General features: G+C 43.9%; 1 protein-coding gene across 5 annotated transcripts in view; it reads left to right on the top strand.

Annotated features, from left to right (window-relative positions):
• The window catches only part of PLXNA2 (plexin A2), a 481,295-nt gene that overhangs the window by 287,042 nt on the left and 172,664 nt on the right, over positions 1–21,589 (top strand). For all 5 annotated transcript variants that reach the window (XR_010794406.1, XM_066626224.1, XM_066626221.1 and 2 more), the window contains exons 5-7: positions 3,370–3,470; positions 17,149–17,272; positions 18,489–18,642. Coding sequence is in view for 4 of the 5 variants with exons in the window: in XM_066626224.1 (XP_066482321.1) it covers positions 3,370–3,470; positions 17,149–17,272; positions 18,489–18,642 (379 nt within the window). In the remaining variant the exon portion in view is untranslated. The remainder of the gene's footprint in view (positions 1–3,369; positions 3,471–17,148; positions 17,273–18,488; positions 18,643–21,589) is intronic.

The raw sequence follows: 21,589 nt of genomic DNA, 5'->3' as shown, positions 1-21,589 counted from the left end.
TCCATTCTGCTCTGCACCTCTACCTTTGTACTTGCCTTTCTATCACCATTGCTAGCTCCCTTGTTGATATTTCTCGCTTCCCAAAACCAAACCAAAATGGCATGCAGCCATTCCTGCTTTGCCCCGAAGCTACCCTGCTGTTAAAGTTTCCTAGCAGGCCAGATATATGCCTGCAGAGCAGATGCCATCTAAAAAGCCAGTGGAACAACCTAGTTGGGGGCATGCACTGTAATTATCATGGTATTCTCTTCCCAACCTTTCCCAAGATTGGATTTCTATTAGTACGCCCAGCCAAGAAGTTCTTCTTCAACAGATTTATGTCTTTCTGCTGCTTGTAATGTGTGAAACGGCACCAGGTTCGGCCATTCATGATGCAAATGAGTCCATTGGGAGATGGTTGGGGCATAAGGAGACAGGCAGTGAATAGGCCCTTGCCCCCATTCCACCACTGCTGACATAGCCAACCTCTTTGCCGGGCTCCTACTTCTGTGTGGCTCTTTAATCAAAGCAGGGAATGCAGGGCATGCTCCCAGCACTCCCTAAAGTAAGGAGCAAGATCACTATTTTCTGATCCTTGGTGTGTAGCATTCTGGTTCGCTCTACCTGGTGCTTTAAAAGAGCTCAATTGGGGAAGGAGCAAGATTGCTTTTTCCTCTGTGCTAGCCCCTTACCCAATGAAGTGCCAGCCTCTCCTGCCACTCTCCAGTGTTCTAGCTCAGCACTCCCCTCCACATTTCCTCTTCCTCTTGGTCCCCCTCTTCCTTTTCTAATCTAGGGAGTGGAAGGAGGAGCAGTGGAGACAAGTAGGCAGCCAGAGATGGGTGCCCTAACCTGTGGCCTGGTTGCTTCAGTTGATCTCATGGATTGGTTGTCCCTGTGTTATGGGCAGGTGTGTAGTGGGATGTGAGTGCTGAGAAGTGAGGTGGGGCAAGGTAAGAACCAAGTGCATCTTTGTGAAACAGCAGTAATACTGACCTATCTTACAGGGTTGTTGGAGGGGAAATGCAGAAAAGATTATAAAGTGCTTTGCAGGTTTGAAAGATGCTACTAAATTAGTATGTCATTAATAGCCAGTACTGTATTCTGGATCTTATTGTTTATTATGCCTGTCAAGACAATGGATTCTTAATTTGTTCATTTGCATTTTCCCTATTCTTACAACAGTCAAGGTCCTACTGCTTGGCTCTAAGAGAACTTCAAATCCTTATTAACAGGAACCAGTGGGTAATGAAAGCTAGGACATTGTGACGGCCTGATACAGCAGCTGCTAATTCCTATCTATTTTACCTGAAACATTTTTGTGAAGACTAACCAAGTGTAGCTGACTAGTGGTTCTCTGAAAGCCTCATTCAACTAAGACATATTTCCATTCGATTCAATAGTAATACCAGTAATACCAGTTAATACCCCATTAACTGCACAAATTGGAAGCCAGCCTCAAAATTCTTTCTCCTGCTTGGCAGCCTCTCCTTTCTCTGAAGCGAGTGGCCATCTCACGTCTTAACTATAAGGAAGAGAAATGTCAGCACCCATCTTTTGTGCGTAATCACGATTTCCTTTTTAAACAGGATCTGAAGCCATGGTTTGAATTTGGTTTCTTGGCTAAGGGATACCTGAGCTAAACCATGGTACCAGCATATTGCTTAACAGAGAGTTATAATTACAGCAGTGACACGAGGGGTAAAACTGCATATTGAGGCAAGAGTGGCAGTGAGAAAGTGCATTCCCGGGCCAACCCTAATTTGGAAATGGTAAATAGTAAGCCATTGTCACATCTGAAAGTCCTTGCCTTTCTGCTCATCACTCTATCCATCTTTATAATAAGGGCAGTGAAGAGAAAGGGAGAAGCCTATTTACCTGCCTTTCCAGGAATGATGGTAGCAGTGGCGTTGTTAGGAGGATGCGGGCTGCACCAGGTGACGTGCAAGACGGGGGTGACGCACACTGGGAGGGTGACGCGCTAAAATCGTGGTGGTTAGGAGTAATACCATCATGTTATATACATGATGCAGAATTTTGAGCAGAATGCAAAAAAATGGGAGTGAAATATCTCCTTTCTATCAAAAGTTATTGGCAAAAAAACCGGAAAACAAAAAATGCATGGAGCCCAATGGAAAGAGAAACCAAGGGGTATTGCACGTTTACTTCCGAGTAGATGAACATGCCTTAGTCCATATGAAAGGGCAGGCTGAGAGGAATCCAACGACACCAGAATGGTCCTGATCCAATGAATGTAGCCCCCCAAAAACACCCGAGAAGGAGGTCCCTCCCTCCAAGCTGGCGAAGGTATTGAGTCCTGTGGAATGCAAAACTAAGCCACATGGTCACGTTTACTCAAAGTAAACATGTAAGCAAACATGCCTTAGCTCCTGGACAGGTCAGGCAAAGGGAAAAGTGAGGCCATCAGAATGGTCCTGATTTGATGCAACTGGAGCTCAACAAATGCTCCAGAAGGCAGACCCCCCCGCTCCCCATAAAAAGAATGAAACAGGCTTGACAGGGTAAGGTGAAATTTTTTTCTGTTTTAGTCTGCAGTCCTATCCACACTTTCCTGGGAGTAAGCCCCACTGACTATAATGGGACTTACTTTTGAGTAGACAGGCATAGGATTGGGCTCTCAGACTTGCAAAGCTAGGTGGGTCCTGATAGTGATATGCTTGAAATATAAGAACTTAAATTGAACTGGGTATTGGGTAAGGGTGAAAATGTTACTGATTCTTTCTTTTTTTGGGGGGGGGGGGATTATTGCAGGCAGGCTATAGAGAAAATTCACTTAGTGGAACAGGGCTGGCTTTCCCTTATTTATTGATTTTACTTTAATTTATTTATAATTATTTATTTTAATTTGCTTTATGATGGGTCCTGCACAGATTATAATTCTAAGAAGTGGGTCCCAGTGCTAAAAGTTTGAGAACTGCTCCAATAAGGTGTTAGTGACACCCTGGGGGGAGGTGACACCACTAGTGACCAAAATCACTAAAATCAGAGTTTGGAAGAATAATACCATCATGTTATATATCAATCAATGTGTAATTTCATGCAGAATGCAATGAAACAAACTACGTTGAAATATCTTTATTCTATCTAAGGGTACAGCCAAAAAACCAGTGGGGGTGGGGCGATGGTAGATCACCATGCCCACCACCTAGAGTGTTGCCCAGCCCACTGCAGGGGGGTGACGCGCTGGCCTCCCGCACCGGGTGACACGAACCCTAGTGACGCCACTGGATGGCAGTCTTAATTAAAATGTGTTCACTCATTTACTGTAAGAGATTCAACTGCACATAGCTTGTTTTCTTGGTTTACTATGCAAACAAGATGAGAAAAATTGCATTAAATGAGTGTTTGTTTTGTTCCTTTTCTCTCTAGGTATCCCAGGTTCCTGTTGAATCCTGTGAACAGTACATAACCTGTGGGGAATGTCTGAGCTCAGGAGACCCTCACTGCGGTTGGTGTGCTCTGCACCATACGTAAGTCCAGCATTACCTAGAGTTTATTTTCTTAAAACCAGCACAAACACCTCTTAATTCCTTCCATATGTGGTACCATTACAATTTAATTAATACAAACCTGGCATGTTAAAATCTCTCCATGCCTCTGAGGACTTTTTAGCCTTATAATCGTATGATTTGAGCTTCTAGGGAAGAGTCTCCATTTGTAAAGGAGTGGTTAATGCAAAAGTTGACTATATTGCTAGGAATATAACCTCTGATTCTAGTATGCATAGTTTTTAAAAGTTTATCGGAATCATTTATGAATGTTGGATCATTTTGAAGAGCATTATGATCTGTCCTTTTGCCACTGGTCATATCAACAGAATCTCATTGTATTCTGTGAAATTGTGATAACATATCTGTAGGATCTGGACAATCAATAACGAGAAACAGATTTTTTTATTTTTTTGCAAGATGTCAGGAATTCAAGATCAGTCTCCCAGTTACACAGATACTTGTTTTTACCATTAGCTTCATGAATTTGTTAGACATTCATTATATCAGACTCGAAATAGTCACAATCCCTTCTAAGATCTAGTTTAAGATAGCTGCTTTAATCTTATTGCAGTGTCTTCTCTATACCTTGTTTTCTCTCAGTGTCTATTTCTTTTCCACAAAACAAGCTGCTGCGCACCTGCCAAGAGTCCTTCCTGGTATCAATCACTTCCTTTAGACTATAACCTAATAGAATCGCTGCTTAAATACCACTTAGAAATTTCAGAGAAGCCATACACTTCAGTCTCTGGCTTAAACCCTACAAAGTAATGGAATTGTCCAGGCTTGCTAGCCTAGCAGTTTTCAGCTGAGCCTGAAGATGTCTGCTGGGACAAAGGATAACGGTTTTCTAGGCAACTTCCTGGGGAAAGCTGATGAAGCTGCGTCTCTGAATTATAGAGGTGTTTGGCATCTTTTTGTGCTCAACAATGGCAATGCTTCCTTAAAGTGGAAGGCTGCCCAAAGTATGAAGGAGGGAGAGGCCTGGAGTTCACTTACAGAAAGGAGTCAAAAACCTCCTTTGGGCCTGATGCCAGCATTCCCATTAAATCTTTAGCAGTTGGGGCGGAGGCAAAGGATACCCACACAATGGCAGTTGGCTATGTGCTTTTGCAGCAGGTGTTGAGAGACTGACAGGGAATGAGTGGGGGGAAGGCTTCTGATGCCATATCCTGATTGAATCAGAGGCATGCGTATAGCAAGCTAATTTCAATGTCAAGCTCTGGAAGAAGGCATTCAATTTGTAAGGCTTGTTGCTGTCTTTGTTTTTTTTTCTATGTTTTTTTTTAAGCTTTGGTTTTGTTTTTAACCTCATCATGATTTTGTAGTCAAAATATAGCACATGAGGAGAGGACTGGCTTTCCATAAAGCTCAGTGTACATTTTGGCTTATGTATTCTAAGATGCAGAGTTCCGAAAAGCTCTGATTGCATGCATCAAAAGCATCTCCCATCACAGTTCTACAGTGACAAGGAAAGCTGTATACAAGTGGAAGCTTTTTTCCTATGAACTCTTCAAGCTATAGGAGCCTGCTTAGAGGTTGAATTCTGCAAGACTAAAAGCTGTTTACTAGGTTTTGTATTGACATTCAAATGTCTCTTTGAAGGGAGAGATACTTTGCCCAGCTTAGGTGGGTGCCCTGGCTGCAAGCATATCTGAGTCAGTTGGACCTGATCACTAACAATGCCTTGGTAACATTGGAATCTGACTACTGCAACGCACTCTACCTGGGGCTGATCTTGAACACTGCCTGGAAGTTACAGCTAGAGCAGATAGCGGTGTCCATTGTAGATGTGGGGGCTCAGCAATTTGACTCAGTCCATCCACTGCTCCTGCAGCTGCACTAACTGCCGATCAGGACCAAATTCAAGGTGCTTGTTTGACCTTTAAAGCCCTAAACAGCTTAGGATCAGGATATTTGAGTATCTGCCTTCTCCCTTACGAAGCAATCCTTTCCCTAAAGCAGGGGTGTCCAAAGTTTTTGGCAGGAGGGCCACATCATCTCTCCGACACTGTGTCGGGGGCCGGGGGAGGGGGAAGAATTAATTTACATTTAAAATTTGAATAAATTTACATATGTTTACAGAAACGTATATATTAAAGATGAACTTAAATGAATGAATGAAGGTCTTGCAATAGCTCAAGGCCTATAAAAGGCCTTGTGCAAAGCAAGGTTGGCTTTTCCTTTGCTGCCGCTGCTGCATCACAGACGTGAAACAGCAGGCAGTGGAGGGAGCCCTCCCACAGCTCATGCAAGAGGTCAAACAGTCACCCTCACGCTGAGAGCAGTTGCGCCGGGCCAGTGTGGACTCCAGCAAATCTCTGGAGGGCCAGAGGCTCGTTGAAGACTGGGGGCTCCCTGAGGGCCGCATTGGGAGTCCTTGAGGGCACCCCTGCCCTAAAGTGAGCAAGAGGGGATCCTGCTGGTGGAGGCCAGATTGATGGGCAATAAGGAGCTGACAGCAACAAAAGCAAGGGCTGAAAGACTTTTCCAACTACACTTAGGAAAACTGCCTTCCTTGTAGAAGCTCAATATTTAAAAAAAAAAAATAAATGTGAGAATGGGTAGCCTGGGCTCATCTGTTCCAAAGCAAGAAAAAAAGTTTAATAAATTTGTTAGCCTGACCTCCTACACAAAATAGAATGCAGATGTTGAGCCTCCTGCAAAAACCTTCTAATCACTGCAAAACATGTTTTTTTGGGAGTTGAACCTTAGACCCTCTGTAACTCCAATGGATTCTTACCCCTTGAGCAGCAAGGAGAATGTGTGGCAAGTTCACTGGGTTTTCTATTTTGAGATGCTTTTGTGATGAACGAAGGGAATACGCACACAATTTCAGTCTCTTTTGAATAAGCTAATTGAGCCATGATGTAAAGTCAGTTCTAGCACAATATCGTCTACATTTCTTCCCCCCCCCCCAGATTGGGAAGGCAGGGTCAGCTGGAAGATGAGGGAGGCAAGCAATAGAGAATAGATCATTGTGCATTGTGAAAGGGATTTCAAAAAACAGCATAACTTCTTTGGTGGCTTCTCAAAGCTTAGCTGGCAGATAGTCAGCAATGTGCAGAGAGGTGGTTTCAGACCTTAGTCTGAGTGCAGGGCACTGGTATGTATGTAAGGGACACATGTTTTTGTGCTTCTTGTGTATTGTCCAGAGAAAAACTAGCACTTGTTCCTTGCAGTGAGATGCATGAGTTGTCCCACTATCTGAAGTTCATGTTTCTCACCATGGGGGGAATTTGCAAGTTCCTTCTTCGGGTCTTACACTGGAAGCATGTAAAACAGGTGCAAGAGATGCTTGCCTACTTCCGTATCTAAAACCACTGATATGTAAGCCATGTGCGCGCGCACACACAGAACTTTTTGATAAAAGCAAAAGCCGTTGTGACAATATTCCTCTCCAGAAAGAGGGATGTCAACAGAGCTCAATTGGAGTCACATTCCACCTCATATCTGAGCACAGAAACTTCTGTTTGAAGCTAGATGTAATTCCTAAATCATGTGAAGTAATCCTGTCCAGGACTGTTACTCTGAGAGTGCCTGAAGTGCATTTTCCTCAAAACAAATAGCCGTATCCTTCCCCCTTATATTTGGCATTAGGACACAGGCTTGAATTTCTTACTTTCTTTTGTTTAACGTAACCACTAGATCAGTGGTTCTCAAAGTGGTGTGTCACAACCCACCATAGGAAGAGAAATGGGGCCATTCCCCCTTAACGGAAGTGGCCCAGGAACAGGTGCCCCAATGGCATTGCAGTGATTGATGCTCAAAAACCACAAGTGGGCTCCAATTGCAAAACAGAGCTCATTGCAGCAGAGGGGAAGCTCACGGAGGGGGCTGCAAGTCTCCAGGACCCTATGGGGGCTTCTCGACCCCCCCACCAAGTGTCTACATACCCCTGGGTTCCTACAGTGCCGCAATCACTGTGGCGCCGTCAAGGCACACACCAAAACTTACCAGAAGTTCTCAAACTCCTAGATAACTTCACACTTAATCCGCTTTCTAAATGAAATGAAATCCCAGAAAAATGAGCTTTCATGTATGGTATAGGACTGAACATTGGAAAGTGGACGGAGCAGAAGCTGGCACATAATGGGTAAGGGTGGGCAGCATTTGGCATGCTGCCTCAGACACTAGGAGGTCTTGAGCTGGCCCTGTCAGTATTTTGTTTCTTATTACAAGTTGGTAATAAGAAATTTTTGGCCAGGTGCTCTCTCTCTCTCGCTCGCTCGCTCTCTCTGCAAGCAGCTACCCGTTATAAAATACATTCAAAAATCTGTGTAATATTAGAAACACATCAAGAATTCATTTCTCAGTGTTAAAATAGTAACTGTAGCAGAATTTTGAAAGCAGTATTTTGGGGGGAAAAGAAAAGATGTTCAGCTCTTCTATTCCAAAAGCCCAGGGGAACACCTGCGTTCTCAAGGGAACAATAGATATATAGTCAGAATAACCTGAGTAAGGATAGCATTCCGTCAATGAAACTGCAGCATTTATATAATGAATAATATATTTATTATAGTTAAATAATAAATAACTAAATGAATAAATTATTTAAAATGTTTGTATACAGTTAGATGGAAAACAGATTAATTATAATTACAGTTAATGGTGAAAACTTATCCTACATCACAGAGGATGAGTGACAAAGAAATGCTTTAGCCTCTGAAGCACTTTCTTCCAGCAAAAAGATCCAGCTCTCATTACATAGTATAAGTGTCGGCTCCCATTTAAGTTCTGTTCTTTAACATTTGAAATGAATGCAAAGTGTGGTGTGCTGTACATTTACAGAGCAGAATAAAAATCCAGTATTCACCAGGCAGTCGTATCTGTGCAACACAGAGCTGCATGTGTGCGAGGAGCGTTCTCATTCCAACCTAACGATATATTTTATTTATTTTTATACAGGTATTTATATACCACCTTTCTTTGGTCATCAGATTTCTTCTCAGACTTTAATCCAAGGCGGTTTACATAGGCAGGCTGTTCTAAACCCCCGCAGGGATTTTTACAATTGAATAGTTCTAGTCTTTCATAGAACTCCTCGTTCCAGCTAGATTCCTTCCTGGTCTGGCCCTTCTCCTCCCACGCTCCACTTGACGGCAACTGCTCTCTGCCACCGAGGGTCAGCTCATCAGTATATCATTGTGTTGTCAGTTTTGTCATCATATATTTTGGCCTCTGCTTAGAATTTCCTTGCCTTACTATTGCCTTTTTGGAACTTTGACCAATTTTATAAGTCTGGTCTGGATCTGTGAATAACTGCTGCTCTCAAAGCTGCTCTCAGATTTGTTTGGAAGCTTCCAATACACAAGTGTTTGTTTTTTTCAGTTGTCAGCTCTTTCCTCTAATTATGTTCCTTCTGCCAAATGGGTCAACTATTTCAGTGTAAGGCACAGAAGACACTGGAGGTCAAAGAAGTGTTGTTCACACTGCATACTTTAGGGGGCTGATAAAAGGCAGATGAGCAGAGTAGAAGTTTGAAAATGGAAACCATGTGATGCCCAACACATATGCTTGAGACTTCCTGCTCTGGGCTTTCCATGCAGGCTGGATCAATGTAACTCCGTATTGGAGACTGAGACAATTACTCTGTGCCAGGGATGGGCAAATATTTTGGTACGAGAGCCACATCATCTCTCTGACACTGGGTTGGGGACCGCGAAAAACAATTTTACATTTCAGATTTGAATAAATTTGCATAAAAGAATACATTATAGAGACAGAATGAATGAATTTGACTGAGCTTATGTATAAAACACATGAAAACTGCAACACAAGCATGTAGAACCACATGAGAATGATAAACTATTTGCCACACACCTCTTGCACAGCGAAAACATGGACCAAATCAGAAGTACATGGACACATAAGTTGATCAGAGACAATGGGGGGAGGGATTAAAATAATACCCAGGGAAAAGCAGAAAACACATGGAAACTATAAAAGGACTTGCTCTAACTCAGCCCGTAGCTCACGTCTGGCTGTTGTGACCAGCAGTTGCAGACCAGTGCAGGCTCCAACAGTCTCTGACAGGCCAGACGATCATTGGATACTGGGGGCTCTTTGTGGGCCGGATTGGGGGTCCCCGAGGGCTGCAACTGGCCCCTGGGCAGGGGTTTGCCCACCCCTGTTCTGTACATCTAAACCTCAGATTAAACAGTTTTCCCCCAAGTTGAGGGAAAGGCTCCATTGTGATGGTAGTAATTCTGTTAAAACCAGTGATGCTGCAACATAGGGTCCGTTCTGAGTTAATCTAGATACCTCAATGTTATCCATGAAGCTTGGGGAAATATTGATGCGTGCCTTGGCTCCTCCCCTTCATTGCAGGTGGCATCTGTGCTCTGGGGGCAATTTATACCATTGCAAAGAAGCAATTCAGAAAGCTACAACCAAGGGTCAAAATCCTGATATTCAGTTGGAACTATCTACACCTAAGACAAAAGTGAAGGAATTGACATTCTGCCCTGCAAGCATAGTCTCCAATTCCTAGTGTGTCAGTGTAAGCAGACCCCTGCTAAATGGGTAAGAGACACTTTTTCAAGTGGGTGCTCCTTTTTTTAGCAGGGGGAGAGTAACTGGCCCACCTCATCCCAGCAGTGTCTGTTCTAGTGGCTGTCTGCTGGTATGGGACAGGGAGCCATTTAGTTATTTGATTTTTCTCTGTAAACCGCTTTGTGAACTTTTAGTTGAAAAGCAGTATATAAATACTGTTAATAATAATAATAATTAATAATTAATAATTATAATAAGGCATGAGCTGTGAGTCTCTGGTTTTAAAGTAGAAAGAAAGAGACATTTGTTCCTTCTCATCTTCCTTCAGTCACCTTGTTGCTTTGGTGGCAGGGAGAGCCCACAAGGAGACTGCTAAAGACTCTCTGTGGTCTGGTGAGATCTGTAACCTGCAGGGCTCCTCCATATGCTGCTGTTTGCTAGTATGTTATTGTCTGCAGACCTATTTATCTCTGTTAGGGCTGTTGCCATAAATAGTATGATAAAAAAGAGCCATTCCAGCAAGTCAATGAGATAAAGGCTCCAGTCAAGAGCTCACTTTAGAGCAATCTTCAGATTCACTTAAAACACAATAATTCTTTTCTTTGGCTGCATTCATATTTTGGTCCATTATATTCAAGTCGAGGGGAGTGGGTGCAAGAAGAAAATAGCTCTCTGAATTGCTAGGTATCACCATGGTTGTTTGTGAAGGAAAAGTGGCCACCCCCTTGCTGAGTGCTATTTCATAGTCAGAAGCAAATGGTACTTCAGTAATGAAGATAGCTTGGCTTTTTTTTTTTTTTTTAATTTGGCTCGTTTGAGACCTGGTTTTGTGAGTCACTCTTGTCATCTCAACTGGGGGAGTTTATCATGCCCTTTGTTGAGCAGTCAGCATGTCTGCTAATGCAGACATTTTCCGAAGACTAAATAGCAAAAGGAAGAGACAACAATGAAATGGTTTTCTGTGGCATGCATATGTTTCTGTTCTGTTGAATCTCAATGGTAGGAGCAAAACAAAATCCTCTTGCACCACTTACAGGAACAAATGTTTCCCATGGAAGTTTGCAGAGGCAGTCTGTGGAACAGTGCAACATGCTGGTATGGGACTCCAGAGCTTTTTAGCATCTATTCAGAATTACAACAGTTAGTACTGGTTTTATGTTCTGTTGAGGGAAAACATTGTTCTCAGTGGACCACGCATTCTGCCTACAATTCTAAAAGATCTTTTAAAATGGTTCACCCAAATGACTAGAGTGAAGCCACACTTACCACTACTTTAGCATCCACTGTTTTAATTCTGTGTCCCACACCAAAGGAGTATACTGACAACTTCCAAGCAGAATGTTATAGTGATATTTTGTATATACAATCGTGTGCCGCTTAATGACAGGGATTTGGACTAGCATCCCTGTTGTCAAGCAGGGCTTGATGCTATGCAAAGCCTCCAAAGGCAAGGGGAAGCTCCATTCTCCTCGCCTCCAGAGGCTCAGAATGCCAGAATCTCACAAGAGACATGACTCCTGGTTTTCACTGGGAAACTGGAAATCATGTCTCTCAGATGATTGGGGCATTCTGAGCCTCTGTGAAGCTCAGAAAAGCCTCCAGAAGTGAGGACAGCAGAGCTCCCCTCAGCTTTGGAAGCTTGGGGTGTGACCTCCTGACCAGTGGGGGCCATAGCATATGCAACCTGTTATAACAACAACAACAACAACAGGTATTTATATACCGCCTTTCTTGGTCTTTATTCAAGACTTTATTCAAGGCGGTTTACATAGGCAGGCTTTATTTAAATCTGTTATTAAATAGGGATTTTTACAATTGAAAGAAGGTTCTTTCTTTCAAGAACCACTCCATTCAGGTGTTTCATTCCGATCTGGCTTCACATTCAGGCCTCCATCCTCCCACGCTCAGAGCAGATGGAATAGCTCGGCTATAGCTTGTCAGCTGCTTCAAGGTCGCACGGTGCCGGTGGCCTCGAACTGGCGACCTTGTGGATGTTATCTTCAGGCAGATGGAGGCTCTACCCTCTAGACCAGACCTCCTGCCCAGACCCTCTAGACCTGTTGTTGGCCGGAAGATCGTTAAGGGTGCACGCCTGTACTGTACAACCAAATTAGGTGGTTGGCTTTAGAGTATAAGGTTGAATCATTCATCTTCCTTGAAAAGACAAAGGCTAAAAAAGTAATCCACATACAGGTGCACGCTGCTTGACAACCTTCTACTTAATGACGGACTGCATATACGACTATGGTCAAAGCACAACAAAGAGGCTCTTAATGCAAAGAAGAGGCAATTTATCTCAGAAGCCTGTGTAGCCAGTTAGTTTCTGGCAGGGAGTGCACTGTTTACACAACAAAGGCACTAGATTGAGGTGAATGTTCACCTAATGACCTAATCGCATAACAATGGGAATAAGCGAACATATCTCAGTTGTGAGGTGTAATTGAGGTAGTAGAAGTGTTTGGCAGCATCAGAGAATAGGAACAATAAAGGATCGCTGCTGAAATAATATGCCATCAGTTGATTTTTGGCCCAATCCTATGCTGGCCATTCAGTCCACCAGTGTACAGCTGGGACTGCTGGTGCTTCATTGTTCTGCAGCTTACTGCTGATGGGCCAGTGATGGCACAGAAGCCAGTAAACCCCATGTTAGCAGTAGCAGGCAGCAGAACCTCAGCTGGAACAAATAGGTTAGTGGTGGGGAACGATTGGCTAGATCAGGGCAGGAAACAGGCCAACCCAGGGGCAGGAGGGAGGACTCTCTGAAGCAGCCACACACACCAAGATCTTGCCCCCTTCTCCCAGTGCAGACCCACCTCCGGGAGTCTCCTTGGATTTACACCAGCAAACAAGCTAGCATAAATCCAAGGAGATCAATTGGAGACCAAGCAGCCTATGGAGAAGTAAAAATGTTTTTTACTCATCTCTCTAGTACCATCTGGTACCCCACCCCCCAGTCCATAGCATGCAGGACATGCTTCATTGGCACCCCCACTGCATTCTAACTGGCAGGTGTTAGAATTGGGTTCTTAAGCATTTAAGACCCCAATGTCAAATGTCAATGTCAAAATGTTATTTTATATGTTAATCTAATGTGTAAGTTTCTTATTGAAATACATTGATCATTTGGGTTTTGGGCATGCAACATCATTTCTTATGCCTCCACTTCTAAACCTACCCAGTCTATTTGCTCTTTAGGTCATGATATGTCTTGCTTGGTTCATTATCAGTACAATTCTATGTATACCTACATGGAAATAAGCCCCATTGTATTCAGTGGTGTTCATTCAGGGAACAGTGTGTATAGGATTACAGACTATGGGCACAATCCTAACCAGGTCTACTCAGAAGTAAGTTCTATTTTGTTCAATGGGGCTTACTCTCGGGAAAGTGTAGTTAGGATTGCAGCCTGTGTCTTATTTTCTACCTTGGGGCTGCAGGCATATCTATGGTCTGTGTTTGGTAGCATTCCTTCCTCTGCCGAATTCCTCAGAGCTCTCTCCTGCAGTGCTCAGTGACCTCTTACCCTCTCATGATGAAGCCAAATGCAAAGTTGGAGGGATGATTAGCCTTTTCTCTCCATTTTTCTTCGTTTTGATAGAAGCTCAGAATTTCAGCTCACTCTGGGGCCCTTCTCAAATGAAATGACTTTGGTGATGAGCCAGGTGTCCAACACATGCCAGCTGCAGTGCTCATAATTCAGCTTGTGACATGTAATGGCTTCTGTTCAAGGAGGAAGGCAGGGGGAGGGAGGCCTGGGAGACTCAAGCATGATAACAAACTTTAACTCTAGTGTCTCCAGTGCGGCAGGAAGGAATCCGAGCTTCAAGACCATTTACTTCCAAGAGAAAAAGATTGACTAACCATAGATTTCCTTTTACAATAAAGCTGAGATGTTTTATTGCCTTATTGCCTTCCACTGATGTTTTATTCTGAGTGGCTAGAGGGCCTGTATTGTCCCTTTAACTTCCATAGCCAAGGTTCTGTTTTCAAGCACTTAGCTTACAAAGCCAGCAGTGGGTGACTTGACTCCAGGTCCAGCCCTGTCCGTGAAACCAACTGAGATGGTCTCAGGGGGTCACCTCAGGGGGTCAGACAGTGCGAGGTGCCTGTTTGTCCACACTACTGACTTCACTGCTACTCCTCCTCCTCTTGGATTTGAAAAAGAAGAGCAGGGCAGAATGGAGGCAGTGCAGAAGAGGAGTATGGTGGACTAGAGCTTTTCTCTAGTCAGCCCTCTTTTTATGTATCAACAGGGAAAATCATTTTTTCCCCTCAAAAACCTACTTTTCCAATGTATGTGAATTGACTTTCAGAAGAACTGCATCATTCACTGGGAAAATCTGCTCTTTCACTGGGAAATCTGCTCTTGAGTGAGGTGGCCAACATCTTCAGAAAATTCCAGTCCAAGGATTGGGCGCTGTGTAGCTTAAAGACCACTAATTTCCGCTATGTCCTCTTAGGCCTTCCATGAATGGATTCAATCTTTGCACAGGCAGCAGGGGCATGCAGCTATGTCCCTTGCACAGAAAATGGGTATCTGGGCTGCTTCTCTGTGGCTCTTGAGATATGTTTTTTTGTAGCTATTTCCCAGTACAGTATTTCAACTGGCTTTTGATGGGGAAGTTTTGGATGCTTTGATTTATTTTTAAATACCATAGATTTGATTGTGGCCTGTTCTGCATGTACATCAGAGTGAGATGACAATGGGGTAGTTAAGCTTTGAGATAGAATGAATTGTCCTGTCTCAGATGCCAGATTGGCAATCACATTTTTGAATGCTACTCCATATAAAGACTTCTTGGCAAGAAAAGTCTAGCACCCTAAGGCAGAAAGGTCTGCTCCATGCTGGACTAGTTTTCTACTTATAGGGATGCTTCACTGCTGTTGTTTCACAAGGGAGAAGTAAAATATGGTCTCTTTCACCTGCAATCTGAAGTGGTACATCCATTTTGCTACTGGAGAACTCTGCTGCATGTGTGCAAACCAGGCTTGAGCCCCAGACTAGGAGCCCAAATAAACAATAGAAAGGTCTGTAAGTTACTTAGGGCACAATCCTATCCAATTTTCCAGTGCTGGTGCAGCTGTGCCAATGGGGCATTCACTGCTTCCTGTGGTGGGGAGGCAGTCACAGAGGCCTCCTCAAGGTGTGGGAACATTTGTTCATAAGAACATAAGAACAGCCCCACCGGATCAGGTCATAGGCCCATCTAGCCCAGTTCCCTTACCTTAGGACTGCATTGCAGGTGCACCAGAGCTGGAAAGTTGGATAGGATTGGGTCCTTAGACTTTTGGAGGAGTCACATTATTTTCTGTGTTCTTCAGTTGTCCAGAGGCACACATAATCCATTCAGCCAGAAGTGATCAGGGGTGTAATAAAGTCTGTATCTTATAGTCATAAACTCTTAGCAATTATGAAGCACAATGCCTGGGCATTACATATAAACACCAAAACCAGCTATAAAATCACTGTAATATAGCTCTTATCTTTCATTTTGAAAACAATTTTCCTTCTAGGCACACCTTGCTTAAAATCTCATAAGGTCAATGAGAACCAAATAAAAATGCTTTTTCAGTCAGATAACCCATGATCCTCTCTTTGGCCTTGTCTCTTTATTCTCCAAAGGGATATTGGCTTGGCTGATTCTCAACCTTAATACGCCAGTCCTAGGATCCCTGCCCCTGAAGCATTCTCTGTCTTGATTGATAACACTCTCTGTTGCTGTTTGACAGCAGAGGCAGGAAGATTGACCAAATCTGTTTGAAATCAAGAATGAGTTGGAGAAAGTTAATGCTGTTTACCCTTCAGAATGCTTGCCAGTAAGGCGGTTCTTCACTTAACAGGCAGATGGCACCTAAAACCTGAGGTTTTAGCCTTTTATGAGGAAAGGCTACTGCATTTGGGCGTCTTCAGCCTAGAAAAGAAGTGCCTCAGGGGGGACATGATTGAGACATACAAAATTATGCAGGGGATGGACAGAGTGGATAAAGAGATGCTCTTTACACTCTCACATAACACCAGAACCAGGGGACATCCACTAAAATTGAGTGTTGGGAGAGTTAGAACAGACAAAAGAAAATATTTCTTTACTCAGCGTGTGGTTGGTCTGTGGAACTCCTTGCCACAGGATGTGGTGACAGCGTCTGGCCTGGATGCCTTTAAAAGGGGATTGGACAAGTTTCTTGAGGAAAAATCCATTATGGGTTACAAGCCATGATGTGCATGTGCAACCTCCTGATTTTAGAAATGGGCTATGTCAGAATGCCAGATGCAAGGGAGGGCACCAGGATGAGGTCTCTTGTTATCTGGTGTTCTCCCTGGGGCATTTGGTGGGCCGCTGTGAGATACAGGAAACTGGACTAGATGGGCCTATGGCCTGAACCAGCGGGGCTGTTCTTATGTTCTTAACCTCCAAAGCATTATTCTTTCACATAGTTGCCCAATGGAAGATGTTGCAATAGGATATTGTTGAGAAGGCCCACTGAGTGTGCCTTCCCCTGTGCAAAAATTAGTTAAATTTCTCAGAGAATTGTAGGCAAAGCAGCTAGTGTATGGAATAACATTTTCTTAAATATGTTATTGCTGAATGAGTGGGAATGACTAGTAGAGGAGAACTCGTTCCACAACTGTTACAGTTTTTTTCTAGAACCCTTGTGTCATCCTGTACTCGTTGCTATTGAAGGCCAAATATCCAAAGCAGATAGATGGATTTGTAGCGGTCCAACCAATATTATGATTCTAGTCCAACTGGAGGTTGTGTCCATAGAAAATGCTGAGTCACTTTCCACTGTTCAGACACAAAATCCCTCTCTCTTTCCAGGTGTATGACTTCAGAAGAGCCATGATATGGGAATTATTCATTTAACTGAGCGGAGACTACTTGCAGCCTGTACCTCTCCACTCTGCTATAGCTCTACACTCTTCCATAGGGCCTGAGAGAGAGAGAGAGAGAGAGAGAGAGAGAGAGAGAGAGAGAAAGAGAGGTGTTCCTCTTCTCTGCCTCTGCCGTAGAGGGCAGCCCAAACAAAATGACCCCTTGTGGCCCTTCTGGCAATTGCCAGCTCCCTATCCACCCCTGTCAAATATTAGTCCTTGTAAACAACTTTGGGGAGTACTTATAAATGTGCTGGTTGTCTCTTTACACTGACCTGTGCCTTTGGTTAACAGGTGTTCCCGGAAGGACAAGTGTGAACGAGCAGATGAACCATTCCGATTTGCTGCCAGCATCAACCAGTGCATGAGTATCATTGTGCAACCCAGCAGCATCCCAGTTTCTGAACACAACCTTCTGGTAGGTAACAATTGCTTAACAACGTGCTTAACCAGTTTCTTAAGTTCATCCTCTGAGTTTACTGAGGTTTACTGAGGTTCAAGAAGGCTTTTGTCTAATAAATATATCCTGCTAGAGAGTAGCAGGGTCAGAGAAAATAAATAACCTTTCATAAAGTATTATTAAGGTACAATCTGTATTATTCTTGAGCTTACCTGTGTGTGTGTTGAACTCTACAGCCCAATCCTACCTAAATCCCCATGTGATAATAGAGTGGCGCCGGTGCAGCTTTCACTGTTTCCCACAGGAGACTTTTGATTTTCTCCTTGAGGTAAGGGGACATTTGCCCTGGGTTAAGGAAGCCCCAGCAGCCACAATGGGTATACTTGGATCTGCGCCAGCAATATCTCTGGCTGAGGTCCAAGTTGATTTGTGCAGGTGGATCAGGCCCAGGAAGCAGGTTTGGATATGATGTGTGCCACGCCACTGATACTGTCCCATCCTGGGATTGATCCGCACCCTTACGGCCCCACCCCTGGAACCCCTGCCCCATCACCACCCCATTCCACTCACTACCCACCCATTCAACCTAATTATGAAATTAGTTTTACAACCGTATTTTGTAAGAGTCCACTCTTACACAACTCTTTCCAGGTTTGGCAATTGTGATGTAGAGTTTTTCTTTGCTAACTTTCAGCTGTGGGTGCCACGGTCTGAGGCGACCACAGGCAGAACTCAATCACATTTGTCTTCTTGTACTCCACTTTTTGAATGTTCACAGAAAACCAGTTCACGTGTAGTTCTGTGTATAGTATAATCTAGGCTATTAACTCAGCATGTCACCAGTGATTGGAAGGCAACATAAACTGTACCATGCTGTGGCAGGTTTGTGGAGCTAATTCCAAAGGAATTAGTTTTTCACTGACCAACCTCTTGACTTTTTATGAATAATACAATTTCATTATATTTTCAAATGGCAAGTGCAAGGAAAGCTCCCCTGGTGAAAGATGCTTGCAGTTTTGTTGAAATCTTTGTTTCTCTGTGAAAGAAATATCAGCTCCTCTGCTACTTCCTGGTATTATCTCTGTTCATGTCAGTGGAGCATCTGCAGTTGCTAGAGTGACTTATGAGTTGTTGAAGAACATCCCTCACCTCTAAATGTCCTGCATGCCAATTTCCTTCCCTTCTATGCAATGTCAGGTGGTGATCTCTTTCCTTTCCTTTTTTTTTTCCCTAGCTCAGCTTGCTGGTGAGTGATGCACCTGATCTATCAGCTGGTATCACTTGCGTATTTGGAAACCTCACGGAAGTGGAAGGCCAGGTTTTGGGCAACCAGATTGTATGCATTTCCCCAGCATCCAAGGATGTCCCTGCCATACCTGTGGACCAGGGTGAGCTGGCTTATCAGTTGGGGACAGCAAGGGTGGCCAACTTGGGGTGTGTATGCCACAAGTTTTACAGCCAATGCTTGTGGCACGCTGGAGAGCTGGTGGGGCTAACTGTGTTCATGGTGTTAGAGCTACATTCTGATCAACCTATTCAGTGCTGTGCTGCTCCCACCCCAAAGCGCATTTACCATCATGTTATCTAGAGTGGCACCCTGTCATTGACTTGTGGCAAACTTGACAAAAATGTTGGCCACCACTACTTTAAATTGAAGGAAAAGTGGAAGACACCAATCCAGGAATGAAAATAGAAGGGGAAAAAAACCTCTTAGGTATCTGCTTATTCTGCCCAATAAAGAATAAACTGATGCATTGTGTTATCTTAGAGGTTTCTTACTACTAGGGTAGCATATACCAACCCATTTATATTTTATGTGGACTGATTGTAGTGTATGGGAGATATAAAGTTTATAAACAATAGAGGCAAAAGTCCCTGAAATGCTCTAGGTGTCAAATTCCTTTAATGCAGAGAACTGAATAGCATTCATGATACCTGTTGAGGGTTGAAAGCGATGTCATTAAGCAGGAAGTGATGTCATTCAGAAACATTTCCTTACCTTGAGGAAGACTCCATTACCTCCACCAACTGCAGGATGCAGCACATGCCGCATTGGCACAGCTATGTCAGTGCTGGAAAGTTGGTTAGGATTTGGGACTAAGGCATTCTTAGCTGCAAATGACAAGAGAAAATATGCAAATCTTGATTGTATTTTCAAGATATGGGAGAGTCCAATTATCATGCAGGCTGCCCTTTAAGTAGTGACATCTCAGCACAGCTTAGCAGCTGAGAGCAGCTGACAGTGGTGCTGGGAGAGCTCAAGGGCTAGATAAAGAGCTTCTGGGGGCTGCATCCAGCCTGTGGGCCTTATGTTAGACATCCTGCTCTAGGTAGTAGGAGATTTGTAGCATCTGTAGTAGTAGTAGTAGTAGTAGTAGTAGTAGTAGTAGTAGTAGTAGTAGTATTTATATACCGCCTTTCTGGTCATCAGATTACTCCTCTGACTTTATTCAAGGCGGTTCGCATAGGCAGGCTGTTTCTAAATCCCCGAGGGGATTTTTACAATCACAGAAAGGTTCTATCTTTCAAGAACCACACAACATTTCAGATGGATCTTTCTGGTCTGGTATCACTTCTGGCCTCCAGTTGCCTCCCAGTGAAGGCTGACAAGCAGCTCCTTCATCTCTCACTTGAAGGGCAGCCAAGATGCTTCTTCACACCAAAGAGCAGGTGGAATAACACCGTTTGGCTTCTCAGCTGTCTCAAGGTCCTGCCATTCACGGAGCTGCCGGTGGCCTTGAACAGGCAACCTTCAGATGTTATCTTTGGGTTAATAGAGGCTCTACCCTCTAGACCAGACCTCCTGCCTGTATGCAAAACCAGTCCTCCTGCCTGTATGCAAAACCCATAGAAGAAAAGAACAGGTTCAGAAGTAAAGAACAAATGAGTCAGGGCCCGATCCAGAGCATGATGTGCTGGCTTACCACTGGTACTTACTGTTGCAAATGTGCCATAAGGCACATTTGCAAGCCTTACCACGGGCCCAGCGCCGGAGAGTAGGCAGGGGGAGGGGGAAGAGGTGTGGCAGGGAGGGAGTGGGGCAGGGGGGTGGGACCGGTGGAGCTCAGCTCCTCCAGATCTTGAGCCTCATGTTGGGCCGCAACAGGACTCAAGTGCCACTGCAGAATCGAGAAACCCCATTGCAAGGCTACGTCCCTTACCTAGGGGAAGGGGAATGTCCCCTTCTCCTGAGGAGCCACTGTAGGCTGTCCAGCACATGTTGGATGCTGTGGTAGCCATTTTGGTGCTGCAACAGCCTCACACACTGGGTGGCTCAGGATTGGGCTGTCATTCTCTGCAGGAATACTATCATTCTTCCTGTGCTATTCTAATTTAATACCTGTAGTGGGAAGGAAATCCATTGTTCCAATTGAATGCAAATTGCATAGAATTGTATTTACTGGCTTTCAGACTGCTTATTTGCTGAAGTTCAGCAACTTCATACTGGAGTGGGTCTTTGATGTCCTTTTGTGGTTGTGTGGTGCCTTGGAAGTAAGTGGCAGAGGGTCCTGGGGATGGAAATATTCTTCCTCTAGTTTCTGGTTGTTTGCATAGTTGCTCTCTGTTAGGTGATTTGTTGTCACTTGCGAGGAGCCAATTTATGGGTGCGTGTGGGCGCATGGGTGGGCATCCTGAGTAAGGTCAAGCCCACCCAGGACCTGTGAGATAGAAGTGGCATTATTCAGAATAGCTTGTGAATCATTGCTGAGGCATTGGAGCTGGTAGGAGTCAGATGTTTTCCATAACTTTTTATGCTGAGCCTTCCCTATAATAGGGAACTCCTGGGCACCTGATCTTGACAATACATTTCTTCACTAAGCAGATTCTGTAGTTTTAAGAATGTCTGATAGAAGTCTTTGAGATGTGTGCCTCTGTCTTAAGAACTGGAATAAATTTGATTTCAGCTTAGCTATAGACTTTGACTGCAATCCTAACTACACTTTCCTGAGAGTAAGCCCCAGTGAACAAAATAGGACTTACTTCTGAGTAGACCTGGTTACGATTGTGCCCTTTGTTAGTGGACAACTCTAGCCCCAAACAGTAGGTAAGAAAGGGATGCCATCCACAAATATGGCTTCCCTGTGTTTGCCTGTAGTCGGTGTATTCTGCTTTTATCAAACTTTATATATCCCGCACATTTAACAGTCTTCAAGCCATCTGTTTTTTGGGTTTATGTATCATTAGGGGTCTCGTTCTTTTGTTATTTGAGGCGGACCAGGAAGGAGGCAACGTGGGTGTTGCTCACACTCTGAAGTTTGAGTCAGTCACCATAAGTGGGTGGAAGAGGTTTCTGTTTTTAGGCTGTTGTTTTGCTAATGCCACTGCTGTCAAGTT

The sequence above is a fragment of the Tiliqua scincoides genome, chromosome 4 (assembly GCF_035046505.1).
Source record: "Tiliqua scincoides isolate rTilSci1 chromosome 4, rTilSci1.hap2, whole genome shotgun sequence".
In the NCBI taxonomy this organism is placed as follows: domain Eukaryota; kingdom Metazoa; phylum Chordata; class Lepidosauria; order Squamata; family Scincidae; genus Tiliqua; species Tiliqua scincoides.
Note: the sequence above shows the minus strand (reverse complement) of the source record. Positions and strands in the feature narration are given on the sequence as shown.